This window comes from Microtus oregoni, unplaced genomic scaffold, assembly GCF_018167655.1.
Source record: "Microtus oregoni isolate MIOR12 unplaced genomic scaffold, Mior012 000000F_ref0000247, whole genome shotgun sequence".
NCBI lineage: Eukaryota > Metazoa > Chordata > Mammalia > Rodentia > Cricetidae > Microtus > Microtus oregoni.
This window is the reverse complement of record NW_024543059.1, coordinates 50,195,943-50,211,969: the sequence shown is the minus strand read 5'-3', so window position 1 is coordinate 50,211,969 and position 16,027 is coordinate 50,195,943. Positions and strand designations below refer to the sequence as shown.

The 16,027-nt window shown below is 39.7% G+C and overlaps 1 protein-coding gene across 2 annotated transcripts in view; it reads left to right on the top strand.

Moving 5' to 3' along the window:
• Ankrd13c (ankyrin repeat domain 13C) overlaps positions 1–16,027 on the top strand; it is a 47,837-nt gene that overhangs the window by 12,119 nt on the left and 19,691 nt on the right. For both annotated transcript variants that reach the window (XM_041648922.1, XM_041648913.1), the window contains 5 exons: positions 3,275–3,379; positions 8,066–8,151; positions 9,220–9,265; positions 11,379–11,445; positions 15,274–15,418. In XM_041648922.1, the coding sequence (XP_041504856.1) occupies positions 3,275–3,379; positions 8,066–8,151; positions 9,220–9,265; positions 11,379–11,445; positions 15,274–15,418 (449 nt within the window). The remainder of the gene's footprint in view (positions 1–3,274; positions 3,380–8,065; positions 8,152–9,219; positions 9,266–11,378; positions 11,446–15,273; positions 15,419–16,027) is intronic.

Here is a 16,027-nt window from a genome sequence, read left to right as displayed (position 1 = left end):
TAAAGGTGAGTCACCCACCATGGGGGCGCTGAGAACTGAATCCAGGTTCTCTGGGAGAGCAGGAAGTGCTCCTAACCATGGAGCCATCACTCTAGTCCCTTAAAAGATACTTTTAGATTAGGCGTTTTAAATTAAAAGTTTTCTTTAGTTTATAACTCTAGCTTCAAGAGATCTGACATTTTTCTGGCCTCCGTGGCACACACACAGACACAAAATGCATGTACACACACACACACGAGTAACAAAATACATCTTTTTGTGTGTGTTGGAGAGATGGCTCAGTGCTTAAGAGCACTGACTGCTCTTCCAGAGGACCTACATTCAATTCCCAGCACCCACATGATAGCTCACAGCTGTCTGTAACTCTAGGATCCAGCACCTCACACAGACACAAATGCAGGCAAAACACCAAATGAACATAAAAATAAATAAATTACCAATAAAAGACTTTTTTGCTAATGAGTGCAAACACACCGACTCAGTTAGAATACAGTTGTAAAAGGTGAGCAAGAAGCCTCTCTCCATTTCTTTTTCTTTTTCTTTTTTTAAATATTTATTTATTTGTTTATTATGTGTACAGTATTCTTCCTGCAGGCCTCATTACAGATGGTTGTGAGCCACCATGTGGTTGCTGGGAATTGAACTCAGGACCTTTGGAAGAGCAGGCAATGCTCTTAACCGCTGAGCCATCTCTCCAGCCCCTCCATTTCTTTTTCTGGTAGTTTTAAAGAATATTGATTCCAGCTAGGTAGTGAGTGGTTCTGTATACTTTTGATTCCAATACTCGGGAGGCAGAGGCAGGCAGATTTCTGTTTGTTCAAGGCCGGCTTGGTCTATAAAGAAGTTCCAGGACAACCAGGGCTACACAGAGGAACCTTGTCCCCCTCTCCCCCAAGGAAAAAAACAAAAACCAAACCCATAAAAATTAATTCTATATTTATTATCCAAAGGGTATCTTTTCACCTTTAAGCCTTCTTCATAGTATGACCTCAGCTTGGGTTCACCCAAGTGGAAGTTCTGCCTGCTGCACTTTCCATATTGTGCTTTTCCACGTCAGTTTCTAAGTCCTCTCCCTTGATTGGTGATGCTGTAGGTGTGGCTACTATAGACATTCTACTCTAATTAGTACATAGGCTTGGAGTGACGCTTTGACACCTGTGAATGCTCACAGAGCGCTTTTCCTCTGTCCAGTACACTGGATGGTGTAACCTGCTTCTCTGGTTGCATCACTTGTTGACTGTCAGTAAGTTACTTTCTGAAAAGAGCTCACCCCTTACTTCCATGTGTTCTGACCATTTCCCTCATTCCTGTCCCTTGCTGTAGTGCTCCTCTTTGAACCGCATAGTTCTCTAGCAGTGTGTGTGGAACTGTGAGTCTTTATAACCCATGGTGGACACTTAGTTTGCTATCAGTGTATTAAAAAAGAATCTTTTTTTTTTTTTTGAGACAGTTGTACTATGTAGCCCTGGCTTGCCTGGAATTCACTATAGACCAAACTGGCCTGAAACTCATAGGCATCCATCTGCCTCTGTGAGAGTATTGGGGTTAAAAGGGCTAGCCACCACATTCTCCAAAATAATCAGTCTTCTATATCACATATTCTCACATATTTTGAACAGACTTTCTTTAATGCCTTTGAGAAATGAAATGTCTATATTTATCTTATTCTAATAGAGTTCTCTGCTATTGTCATCCCTTCTATCACCAAGAATAATGCTGAAGTAAAGCCATTTAGCTCAACCCACCATGTTCTTTCAAAAAGTTGGTACATTTTTAAAAAATGATTTACTTGTCTTCCTCATAGGATAAAAGTTCTGGTAATAAGACTTTATCTTCCTTCACTTCTGTTTTCAGTTTCTAGTAGTTAGGAATGACTGGGGATGCAGCTTGGGGATGGGATGCTTGCCTACCACATGCTTACCACCTCCACCACTAAAAATACCTAAATAGACATATAGTAACTGCTTAGTTAAGTATTTAATGGGTGTGTGTGTGTGTGTGTGTGTGTGTGTGCGTGAGTGTGTGTCTGCAACCACTAGCAGAGTAATGATCCATGGGAGATAGGAGGTAGTTCCGTTCAGCATCTCTCAGTCAGTAAGTCTGACCACAGGTAGCTTATTTTAGACATATACAATTTGGAAAAAAAGTTTCCTGGTAATCATTAATTCAAACATGTGTGCACAACAGTGCTTAAGATATGACTACATTGAAACTCATTGTAAAGAGGAAGCCAGGCAGTGGTAGTATATGCCTTTAATCCCAGCACTTGGGAGGCAGAGGCAGGTGGATCTCAGTGAGTTTGAGGCCAGCCTGATCTACATAGTGAGTTTCAGGACAACCAGAGCTGTTACAAAGAGAAACCCTGTCTTGAAAAAGAAACAAACAAATCCAAGTGATATCTTCCATAAAGATAGGTTCCATAAATAGTCTCGGGGAGGAAATTGCTATAAATTGACCATTACATACAAAGAGATAAAGGTCTATGGTATCCATTTTTTTAAAGATTGATTTATTATGTATACAGTGTACTGTGTGCATGTATTGCCTGCACCCCATAAGAGGGCACCAGATCTCATTATAGATAGTTGTGAGCCACCATGTGGTTGCTGAGAATTGAACTCAGTACCTCTGGTAGAGCAGCCAGTGCTCTTAACCTCTGAGCCATCTCTTCAGCCCTCAGTGTGCTTTCTTTTTAAAACACTTTTTTTTCTTCCTGAAATAAAGAATTAACATTTCATTGACATGACAGGTATGCAACGTCTTTGGATCTTTCTGGGTTTTAGATATTTTCTTGTTTGTTTTTGTTTTGAGACAGGGTTTTACCATGTAGCCCTGGCTGGTCTGGAACTCGATGTGCAGACTAGGCTAGCCTTCAGACAACTCTGAGAAGTTCTCCTGCCTCTACTTTGCCTCCCAAGTGCTTAGATTAAAAGCACGCATCACCATGCTCAGCTGAATTGTAGATATTTATATAAAGTAACTCTTGAGGTTCATAGGTTAGCTTGCAGTCTTTGGAAACTCGCTTCAGATATTCTTTGGAGACAGAAAACAGTACTTTATTTTTAGAGAGAATCCAATTTATTTTTAGCTAGGTTGGGTACCTTTGAATCTGGGAACTGATCATATACATGGGGGTTTATAAGTTACTAATTATACATAGAATGGTATTATTTCACAAATGTAGTAATCTGGTTTCTTGAACTTTTGCATAACACTCATTTAAATATTCTAAAAATTGCGTGTCTGATAATTATTACTAATTTTTATGTTGCAGAATGTGCACATTTACTGTTGGCTCACAACGCTCCCGTAAAGGTGAAAAATGCTCAGGGATGGAGCCCTCTGGCGGAAGCCATCAGCTATGGAGACAGACAGATGAGTAAGCAGTGCTTTAGAAATACTGATCGATGTGCTGAGGTTGTCTGCAAACTCACGCGTGAATTATCCATAACTTGGGAATACTTGAACATTGAGTCATGTGGGAAAGCCTGCTCATGTCCTCCTTGAAGCATTGAGTGGTTGTGGTACTAGGGCTATTTTTCTTTGTGATGTCAAGAATCAATTGTCTTTTCTGGCAAATTATTATTTCTGCTTAACCATTGACTTACTAATTGAAATTATGGTGCTAACAGCACTCATCTGCTTTCAGTGGATGTAGACTTTCCTGAAAGCTAAGAACTGTGCTGTCTCTTAGTTTAGTCTCTGAGCCATTATGTTTCTATTATCTTGGAACTCTTTGAAGGGGCCTCTACATTTTTCCACACCCAATTAAATTCAGGGCCTGTCTTAATCTGCTCAGACCTAGTCAGGGCTAAAGGGAATGCTTTCCTCTTCTGTGCCTGCTGGATCCCTCGGTCAGAGTGGCCCTGAGTTGGCACAGTGACTGTACCTTTCTCATTCATTATATCTGGCTCTTGGGGGATTTCCTGACTGAACAAATTATCTCCATCCCCGGTATAACATTTTGCGGGGGGTGGGGGTGGGTCAGGCTTGATCGTCTTCACTTTTATTGTTCTATATGGGTGTCTTCTCTGAACTGCTGCTGCTGCTTAGGCATTAAAGCCTTCCCGAAGCTCCTTAGCATACAATTTGGCTATTTTTTTTCCTTAGCTACAGTCCAGTTTGGTGAACCAATGAATTTTATTGTTACTACTTATAGGAATATGGGTGAGGGGTTACTTAAGGAGCAGAAATGACCCAAAAGACAGCTGCATCACCAAAGTACCCCCACCCCCACCCCTCAGCTCCCAAAGCTTAGAACTTGGAGCACACAGTCTGCAGGCAATCAGCAGGTTGGAGAGTGTCCTTTCCAGGTGTCTCAGTTGTTCTAAACCTCTTCCAGGCAGCTCAGCTGGTTTCTGTTTCTTCCAAGAAGAGAGTGGCTGGTCAAGAATTGTCTTTGCAGCTTTGCTTGTCTGAGTTGTCTTTTTTTTTTTTTTTTTTAAAGACTTATTCATTTATTATATACAGTGTTCTGTCTGCATGTATTCCTACAGGCCAGAAGAGGGCACCAGATCTCACTCTAGATGGTTGTGAGCCATTATATGGTTGCTGGTAATTGAACTCAGGACCTCTAGAGGAGCAGCCAGAGCTCTTAACCTCTGAGCCATCCCTCCAGCCTCCATCTGAGAATCTTCTCTTCAGCTTGACTTAGCTAGATATGAGATGAACTTTTATTACTTACTCTTAGAGTGAATCTGCTCAATTTCAGAGACTTTCTGAAGCTATTCTGAATTGTTTACCTTCCTGCTTAAAAAATTTCCTGCAGCCGGGCGATGGTGGCGCACGCCTTTAATCCCAGCACTCGGGAGGCAGAGGTAGGCGGATCTCTGTGAGTTCGAGACCAGCCTGGTCTACAGAGCTAGTTCCAGGACAGGCTCCAAAGCCACAGAGAAACCCTGTCTCGAAAAACAAAAAAAAAAAAAAAAAAAAAAAAAAATTTCCTGCAGGATGGAATGTTTTAATCTTCAAAGAAACTGTTACACAACAACCACCATGCCTGATACCTAGATCACATTTGCAGGCTTTAATCTGGATAATTGGAAGCAATTGTCTGGATTTAATCTGGATGACTGGTACTATTATTACTTCATAGTTCATGTGGGAAAATCAATTTAAAACAGCTTTGTAGAAAAATGTTTATTGAAGAATTATGTAGCATTTTGTTCTTTCAGGCTGCTGTGTGGACTCAGCCTTCTGTGCTAAGTTTTAGATTTTTCTGGAAACTTTCTTGGGATTTAGTTGTATGTCATCCACATATTACATATGTGAGTTGCCTGAATTGCTTGGATAACTTTGAATGATGAGCCTGTATTTGACTGTAAAATGTAATAATATGTGATGAGACTTCTATGGAATTTTAACAGCAAAATTGGCATGTGGTGTTTTTTGTTACGTATTGACAGTTGTCCTTTGTGAACAAAATCAGAAACCCCTATGAGATGAAGAAACAGGCCTCGTCATAGAATTATTTCAGGGGACAAAGGTAAAGTGTACATATTAAAGGACCAAGGATGGAGTAGTAGCTTGTCTGAGGACTTCCTTTGATTTTTTTGAAGGGAAACTAGTGAGGACTTTGAGACTTCCAAGGATTTTTTATCACAGTAAAAATATGTGTAAAGCCACTTTGTGCGTTAAAGAAAAAAGGCATGATTCTTGGTCATTTGAGCTTGTCATCTGTGACGAGAGCCAGGAAATATTTCTTAATAGAAATCCAATTTCAGGACATCTCCGTATTCAATTTTATATTTCACTGTAACCTATCACATAAATATTTAATTCTCAATAACCCAGCACATAGAAGGTAGAGGCAGGAGTTTGGGAGTTTCAAGCTAGTTTGTACTTCTTGTCAGGAACGACCTCATGAATAACCCAAGCAACAAAATGAAGTGAAAACTCAAATATTTAACTTAATTGAACCAATGCTATTTATTTAGAAATGTCACTGTGAAGTTGTATTTCTGATGTTGTTTAAGAAAATGGCATTTAATTCTTTATTTAGGCCAGACAGTGGTGGTGAACACCTTTAACACCAGTACTAGGGAGGCAGAGGCAGTCTACTCAGAGTAACCCCCTCTCAAAAAACCGAAAATAAGTAAATAAATAAATAAACAAAGTCTTCATTTAGTTGCATTATCTTGAAATTTTCTATGGCATAGATGGTTACATTTTTTGGGAGAATCAGAAACTTTATTATAAATTATTAGCAAAAGCTTTGTGATTGTCTTTTAAATTTAATTTCTGCTAATTTCGCTAATGTTTTTGTGCTATAGAATAAGCAGTCAGGACTAAGAATGTAGCTCAATTGATAGACTATATAATATTCATGAAGCCCTGAGTTTGATTTCCAGCACTGTGTAAAACTGGGCATTTGAGCACCGGGGAAGTGGAGGCATGAGGATCAGAAGTTAAGGTCATTGTCCATTACATAGTGAGTTCTAGGCTGCCCAGGTCTCCAAAAAACAAAAAACAAACAAAAAAAAAAAACAAAAAAAAAAAGGGAAAGGAAAAGAAAAAACAAAATTATGTTTACCTGGTGAGCAATGATGGCCTAGGGAGAAAATGAATATTTTCGTCTTAACCTGTGTCCCAGAGTTCCCAGCTTTTCCTGATGCAGACAGTTATGCCTTGTTGTCCTGTTCTCCGGTTGTCTTTGGTCTCTAGGCTTGTTTATAGTTTGTGTCATGGGATACTGATTTTTATGGTAGTTTTGAGTATTTGTTGGGCACTGTCAAATTTTCGGCATACCAGAGTCTGTGCTGATTTGCTGTCTACCTAGACCTGAGTTTTCTTCATTTAGACTTCATTCATATTTTTTTTAAGAGAGGAGGATTTTCTTGTGTGTGACACATTTTCAGAGCACTCCAGTTGTGTACTCAGCTCATTTCTAGTGACCTAGTGTTCTTTATATCAACTTCGTGAGATCTTGTTATGGGTGTGCTGTTTTCAGATTTGTTTGTTTGTTTTGTTCTTTTTTTGTTTTTCAAGACAGGTTTCTCTGTGTAGCTTTGGAGCCTGTCCTGGAACAGGCTTTGGAGCCTGTCCTCTAACTTACAGAGATCCTCCTGCCTCTGCCTCCCAAATGCTTGCTGGGATTAAAGGAGTGTGCCACCACCACCTGACTTGTTTTTAGATTTTTATCACTACTAAAGATTTATTCAGTTAATCCGTCAATAGATGACTAAAAAAGGCAAAGAAAAATTGAGACTGCTATGTTAGGATTTCTTTCCCACTAGGCAAGTTCTTATTTTTTTTTTTTTTTTTTTTTTTTTTTTTTGGTTTTTCGAGACAGGGTTTCTCTGTGGTTTTGGAGCCTGTCCTGGAACTAGCTCTTGTAGACCAGGCTGGTCTCTAACTCACAGAAATCTGCCTGCCTCTGCCTCCCAAGTGCTGGGATTAAAGGCGTGCGCCACCACCGGCTCAAGTTCTTTTTAAAAGTTTTGTGTTGGGGGCTGGAGAGGTATCTCAGCAGATAAGAGCTCCTGCTGCTCTTTTAGAAGACCTGTCCCTTATACGGGGGAGGGACTGGCTCACAGATGCCTGTTACTCCAGTTCTAGGGGATCCAACACTCTTCTGGACTCCTCTGTGCACACAGCATAACACACACACTCCTCATATACACATAAATATGAAAATCTTATAAAAAGTTTCATATTTGGGAGTTTTATTTATTGCTACTCGGATTTTTGAAATTTTACAACTTTTATTTCTTTTTAAAGAAAGAAGAAAGAAGTGAGGGCCAGCAGGATGACTTAGTGTGTAAAGACACTTGCCACCTAGCAGTTGAAGCTTGATAACCTGAGTTCAGCACACAGAACCCACATCAAGGTAGAAGGAGAGAAATGGCTCCACAGAGTTGCCTATGACTTTTGCATACACATTTTATATCCATATGCACCACACATTATACAAGGTGCACTCACATGTTGTATGTTCACACACACACTTCCAGTAGTATATGCAAATTTTAAAAAATTTAAAAAGCAGTGACATTCATTGTAGAAAATTAACAATTATAAAAAAAATAAGGAAAAATACTAATCAGTTGTTTTCTTTAAACTTCAGTCACAGCTCTTCTAAGGAAACTCAAGCAGCAATCCAGGGAGAGCGTTGGAGAAAAACGACCTCGGTTATTAAAAGCCCTTAAGGAGGTAAGCCGGGCTTCTTTGCTGAGTCTTTTTATTTATTTATTATGCATACAATATTCTGTCTGTGTGTATGCCTGCAGGCCAGAAGAGGGCACCAGACCTCATTACAGATGGTTGTGAGCCACCATGTGGTTGCTGGGAATTGAACTCAGGACCTTTGGAAGAGCAGGCAGTGCTCTTAACCTCTGAGCCATCTCTCCAGCCCCCTCCTTGCTGATTCTTTACTTAAACAGTAACTGTAAGTGTGGGTTGAAAAAGCATTTAAGATGTGCACGTGTAAGTATGTGTAGATAAGTAGAGTATCCAAGGAGGCCAGAGGGCATTGGAACGGGAGTTACAGGCAGTGGTGAGCTGCTCAACATGGCTGCTGGGGACGGAACTTGGTCTTTATTTGCAGGAGCAGCAGGTGCTCTTTACCTCTGAGCCTCTCTCCAGCCCTTCAAGCAGTCTTTTAAAGTGCAGTTAAATTCCTCCCCAGTAAAGTAAGGATCAGTTAAATGGTGAAAGTCATTTTTAAATCAAGTAACTGAAATACAAATCTAGGGTTATAATGTGTGGTTGTGTTATTGGTAGAAACATTAGAAACATTTTCATTGAACTGGGACGATGTTACTTTGTTTAGTAAACTAGACAAGTGCTCTAGAAGAGGTATGTCGTGGTATCATGGTTGATAGATAGCCCATCCTCCTGAGGCTGCTGCTCTACGAAGGTATTTTGGCAGTTTGTTTTTTCTTCTTTTGTCTTTTGTTTGTTTGGTTTTTCCATACAGGGTTTCATTATGTAGCCCTGTCTGTCCTGGGAAGTTCTCTGTAGACCAGGCTGACCTCACAGAGACCTACCTGCCTCTGCCTCCAGAGTGCTGGGATTAAAGGTGTGCGTCACTACTGCCTGGCTAGTTTCATTCTTTTCAAACTCTAAACATAAGAAATAGAAGAATAATTTTTCATTTCTCCTCTAGTCTTTAGAGATTCTTAAATGATATCAAGTATTTTTCGGGGGGGGTGCAAAATGATATGTAACTTGTAACTAAACTAAAGTATATTTAATAATTTTTCATATTTTATTTCTCAGCTAGGTGATTTTTACCTAGAGCTTCACTGGGATTTTCAAAGCTGGGGTAAGAGTGCTATGTTTTGTTATAAAATATGGATTTATAGAAATATTAGCATGACATATTTGATACTTATTTAGAGAAAATGTCCATTGTGCTTAGCATAGTCATTGTAAACCCACAAGTAACATTCCATTTCCTGTTATGGAAGCAGCTCTCAAAATTCTAGTTTTTAAGATGGAAAATTAACTTAAAATAACTTTTGTATTGCTGGGCCAGGTGGCGCACTGGAACTTGCTCTGTAGACCAAGCTGACCTCGAGCTCACAGAGATCTGTCTGTCCCTGCCTCCTTTGTGCTTGGATTAAAGGCATGCGCTGCCTAGCTTAATTTTATTTTTATTAAAGACTTAATACTTAATACAATAAACATTTTTGCTAGCATCTAAGTTAGCATTTGTATTATAAAGTTATTTAAATGGTTAGTGATATTTTTCCCTGAAATAATTATTGAAGCCATGCAGTGACAAAACTGTGAAGTCTGTCCATTTTATATAATTGTATGTAGTTTGGAAGGTAAATAATATGTTTTATTTGTGTGCTGTATTCATATTCTATAATAAATAGTACATTTTGTTATTACTGTCCATAACTAGGTCATTTTAGATCTTACTAAAAACTATTTATAGTGTCATTTTATTTGTGTTTTAATAAATAAAGCCTGCCTAAAGATCAGAGTCCAAAGCTAGCCATACTAGTCAGCCATACCAGCACTAGAGAGAAATATAAGGGGGTTGAGATTTCGTACAGGTAAGAAGTCTCTAGTGATTTGGCTGCTTTGCTTCTCTGATCTTGAACCCCAGTATCTGTCTCTGGGTCTTTATTATTTGTGCTACATCTATTCAGTAGTATTAGAAAAATAATAGACATTTTACAGTTTGAAGGTCATGGAAGATTGATAAACAACTTAATTTGAAGAGTTACATTCTGACATTGAAACCCTTTAATGCAAGTTACACTTTCACAGTGCATTGGGTGTGCACATTCACCACAGGTCATCTTCACTCAGTGCAGCTGAGAGTCTGTGAAGATGCTCAGCTGGTAAAGTGCCTGCTTTTCAGGCATAGGACCTGAGTTCTATTTCTTTGCTGGATGCAGCAGTGCATGCTTGTTATCCCATGCAGAGGTAGAGGTAGGAGGGTTCAGAGATTTGCCATTCTAGCCAAATTGATGAGCTCCTACTTCGTGAGAGACCCTGTCTCACCATCAACCTTTGACCTTTACGTGTGTACACACCTAGGAAGATAGAAGTTGGTGGGCAAATGGTGTGGTTTCTCTGATACAAACTTTGAAATTGAGGCAGTCAGTCTAAGAGCAAGGGTATGTATTTGGGATTCAAACTTAAATTTAGTGGCCTCATCTCAGAGATCTTGTTTAAATGTTACATGTTTGCTATTTTTTCCAAATGATTTTTAAGGGATCTAGTAGATAAGACCCATGATCACTTGTTTACAATTGAATAACGTTTAGTGACCTCAGGGTATGTTTTTTATTTATTTGTATATCACACAGCGGCCTGAAGTGATGGAGTTAGCTACTCTTGGAAGTGGATGGATTAATAATAACCTGGAGTCGGGTATTAGGGAGTGAGAGCTGAAGGGTCAGAGAAGCACTGCGGTCAGCCCCTAGACAGATGTTTACCTCTGTCAGCGCTCAGACCCAAGGGCTGATGATCCTGTCCTCGGACTGACTGCACAACTCTTGTCTCCTCCCACCTTATATTCTGTCCACTTTTGCGTGAGCTCTGTTTCTCTTTTAGATAGATTCAATCTTGTGTAGCTCAGGGCGGTCTTGAACTCACAGAGAACCCTTTGCCTCTGTCTTCTGAGTGCTGGGATTAAAGGTATGTGCCACCACTCCCTGTCCTCTAGTAGCTTAGCTCCACATTCTGATCTTCAGGCAAGCTTTATTTGTTAAATCACAAAATATTACTACGGGACAGGGTTAAGGGCACACCTAGTAAAGTAAATTGACTCTGTAGTTGAGCAGTTTCTGAGTGGGAGATACTATCTTAAAGACAATTATCAACATTTGTGAATTAGTAAAATGTTTGCTGTTTTTTTTGAAAAATTGCAAATATCTTAGACTTTACTTTTTAACTTTTTGTTTCTAAAATTGCAGTGCCTTTGCTTTCCCGAATTCTGCCTTCTGATGCCTGTAAAATATACAAGCAAGGTATCAACATCAGGTGAGGTAGTGCGCTTTGTGTTCTGAGTAAAAAAAAGCTAAGTCTGGAGGAAACCTTTTTTGCAGTCATAGTTTGCTTGTCTTTAGTAACTTAACATACTGTAATATATTCAGATACTTTACTCATGTAAGACCTGTTGCAGATAGCTTGTCATCTAAGCAGACTCTAGCACCAGGGGAGGTCATGCTGCAGTGCTTCTCTGGTCTTGGGTTTCATTAGGAGTAAGGACACTTCAGGAGGACCTCACCCACATCTTGCCTTTTCCTCTGTGTCTTCCACACCCTTCATTTCCCTTTTTTCTCTCCATACATCCACCCATCTCCTGCTCCTGTCTTCAGTCTTCTTTCCATTTCAGTCAACATGTTAAGGATGAATTTTTTGTTTGTTTTTTTTTTTTTTTTTTTTTGGTTTTTCGAGACAGGGTTTCTCTGTAGCTTTGGAGCCTGTTCTGGAACTCCCTTTGTAGACTAGGCTGGCCTCGAACTCACAAGAGATCCGCCTGCCTCTGCCTCCCGAGTGCTGGGATTAAAGGCGTGCGCCACCACTGCCCGGCTGGTTTTTGGTTTTTTGAGACAGGGTTTCTTTGTGTAGCTCTGACTGTCATGGGACAAGTTTTGTACACCAGACTGGCCTCAAAAGAGATCCACCTGCCTCCGCCTCCTGAGAACTGGGGTTAAAGACATGTACCACCAGCTGTTAAGGATGATTTTTATTTTCTTCTGTTCTTTTCCTTTCATAACTATGATTGATAATTAAATTTATGAGAAGTAAATGTATTTTACTAATTATAAAATTTTACTTTTGTCATTGCTTATATTTTTAGCTTACTAATGTAGCATATTTTTAAATTGTATATTTACAAATTAATACTAATAAATATTCCAATTTGTATATCTATACATGGTCATAGATATATGTATGAAGTGTGTATATGTAGATAGTCTTCTATATCTATCTTCATTTCTCCAGATTATTAATTTAAATGCTTAGAATTAAAAATGTTTTGAGGTTTTTTTTTTTTTTTTTTTGACAGGGTTTCTTTATAACTTTGGAGCCTGTTTTAGAACTAGCTCTTGTAGACTAGGCTGGCCTCAAACTTACAGAGATCTGCCTGCCTCTGCCTCCCGAGTGCTGGGATTAAAGGTGTGTGCCACCACCGCCTGGCTGAGGGATATATATATATATATATATATATATATATATATATACACTTTTCATTTATAGGTGAGAAAGCTCAGAGAAATTGAATAATATTTATTTATTTATTTTACAGGGGGAATTATTTATTTATTTATTTATTAAAGTTTATTTATTTATTAAAGATTTCTGTCTCTTCCCCGCCACCGCCTCCCATTTCCCTCCCCCTCCCCCAATTGAGTCCCCTCCCCCTCCTCAGCCCGAAAAGCAATCAGGGTTCCCTGTCCTGTGGGAAGTCCAAGGAACCCCCACCTCCATCCAGGTCTAGCAAGTTGAGCATCCAAACTGCCTAGGCTCCCACAAAGCCAGTACGTGCAGTAGGATCAGAAACCCATTGCCATTGTTCTTGAGTTCTCAGTAGTCCTCATTGTCTGCTATGTTCAGAGAGTCCGGTTTTATCCCAGGCTTTTCCAGACCCAGGCCAGCTGGCCTTGGTGAGTTCCCAGTAGAACATCCCCATTGTCTCTGAATAATTTTTAAATATCATTTTATGTCTTAGTTGTATTTGATTCTTGTTTATTCAGAAACAACTATTTTAAAATTTGTTTCACATTTATGTGTGACTATTCTCAGCAAATGATGTGAAGGCGGAGTACTTTTCCTGTGTGTGTGAAGTCCTGAACTTGATCACCAACACTGGGGGATGTGGGGACAAAAATGGGAATGATGGGATGCACATTACCAAGTAAACTGTGAAGATGCTGGCTTGGGAACTCAGACTGAGAGTCTGACAGGAGGGTTGTGGCGGAAGTCGAAGGGTGAGAGCAGACAATTCAGGGAAGTCCCGGGCATGGGACTTCCTCCAGCCTTGGGCTGAAGAAGTAGTGGCACACAACAATGCTGAGGCTGGATTGGCAAAGGTTTTCCCCTAGATTATAAGACTTTATTTAAAAAGGGAAATTAACATCTCATTATTTTAATGTTTTAAGATAGTCCTTCTAAGCATTACTCCAGAGGAAGCTGAATTATAAAATATTAACAGAGGAATCTGTAGAATTTATGCTTATTTTGTGTCATCCAAGTAATTGCTGGAAATATGGTCAAACAGGAATATGTACTTCAGTAGACAAAAGAGAGTGAGCACCTTCACTCTCTTTTAGATTAGTAGCTCTCTCACAGTGACTTTCTGGGAGTGGGATGACTCTCTCTTGATAGCTGTGCTAAGGAGTTTCTGAGATTAAAGACTGTTGAGCAGCTGGTAAGTGATCTTGGACTAGTAACATATATAATATAATATAATATAATATAATAATATAATACTTGAGTACTTGATGGGGTAGTAAATTCTTTAATCCCAGTATTTTCCAAGTAGTGATCTATAGAATGTCAGAGACCGCCCCAGTCAGCCAGACTATATAGCAGGTCCAGATACTGATTCTATCAGTAACCTTGCAGATGTGCAGGTCTACAAACATGTGGTAGAGATTGACTTCTGTCCTAGCTTAATTTCTGTTGCTGTGATAAGAATATCTTGGCTGGGGCTGAATTGGTAGCTCGGTGTTTAAGCATACGTATTGCTTTTTCAGAAGACCAAAGAGTTCAAGTCCCAGCACCACATCAGGTGGCTCATAATCACCTGTAACTCTGGCTCCAGGCGCATCCAGTACCCCTGGTCTCTGAATACCTGCACTCCTATGCACATACCCCCGCACAGACACACACATATAACTTAAAGCAATAGAAATAAATACAACTTTATTAAGAAAAAAAGAATACCCTGACAAAAGCAGCTTAGGAGGGAAAGAATTTATTTTAGTTACAGTTGTAGGGAACAATCCATCATTGCAAGGAAGTTCTAGTGACAGAAGGCTGAAACAGCCACTTGTACTACATCTATAGTCAAGGGCAAAGGGAAATGTATATGTGCTTAGAATTAAGCACTTCCTCTGCTCTTAGACAGTTGAGGGCCCAAAACCAGAGAATGGTGCCTCCCAGTTCAGGATGGGTCTTCTCACATCCCTTAAGGCAATCAAGACAGTTCCTCACTGTCATACCTATATAGGAATGCCAACCTGATTTAGATAGTTCTTCCCAGGTGATTCTAGATTATGTCAGGTTGATAACTAAAACTGATCCTTAGATTCCACAAGGCTTTCAGGCTGTGGTAATATTGTTTAAAAAGACAGTGGTTGGCTGAATCTGGGAAGCTCAACAAAAAGGCCAGGAGTTTTGTAGGTAGACATGATTGGTAAGTGTGAAAGGCAGACTAAGGTTTGCATAGGTGATTAGGTGTAGATTCAGTTATAATCAGAATGGTGTTCTTGTGCCTCCTTGAGTAATATGCTGAGCTAGTGACATGGTCTTGAAGAGGTCTCCCTTTTTGCCTTCCCTATGGAGGTACAGCACAGGGAATGAGAAAGTAGTAGTACAGGATGGGGGATAGTACTGCCATGGGGACCTTTTTCTTTCTTGCTTGGTTAACTAAATGCTCAGAAAAGGGAAATATGGATAACAGAGTATGTATTCAAATAATATTTTTAATAACATTTTAAATTTAGTTTTTAAGCTATAATTTCTAAGTTAGGCTATGATATTACCATCTTAGTTTGAGTTTAGGAGGCACAAAACTTATGAAATTATTTATAAAGTTTTATCAAATTTTGTCAATTTTTACCTGTCCATCTTTTACAGGCTTGACACAACTCTTATAGACTTTACTGACATGAAGTGCCAACGAGGGGATCTAAGCTTCATCTTCAATGGGGATGCTGCACCCTCCGAGTCTTTTGTAGTATTAGACAATGAACAAAAAGTTTATCAGCGAATACATCATGAGGTGAGTATGTATTACTAGTATTTCACTAAAGGGTTAAAAATGTGCATTTAGCAAACCCTTTGTATAATTGCTTTATTTAAAGCATAAAGTGTAATTGATACAGTTAATTCTCAAGGCTATCATTATTTCTTGCACCCTCTTCCTCCTAGTCATCTGGTTTCACCCTGAGAGTTCAGTTGCTCCCTGGACCTGTGACCTTGGTTCTAGTTTTCACTGCCCCCCCCCCCCCCCCCCCCGTGTTGAACCTGTTTCTGGCCACGTGAGCTGCTGTTGTCACTGACTTATGCACAGCATCAGAACACAAGCCCTGCTTTCCACCTCTTCTCCCGCTGGCCATTCTGTCTGCTGCTGTGTGTTGAATGACCTCATTTGTTTTCTTCTCTTGCTGTAAGCAAGTCCCGCAGATAGTTTCTGTGTTTCTCTGAGGTGGGAGACTCTTGAGCTCAAGTGCTTCTCGTGCCTCAGCCTCCTGAGTGCGCTGTGCTGATTTTCGAGCTCTTCCCTTTAGCTTACTTTGTTTTGGGCATTCCACATCATGTTGCTGCTTCTTCGTTTACCGTCTTAGATTGGACTTCATAGTCGATGTTGTGTGTGCACTAATTTAATAGT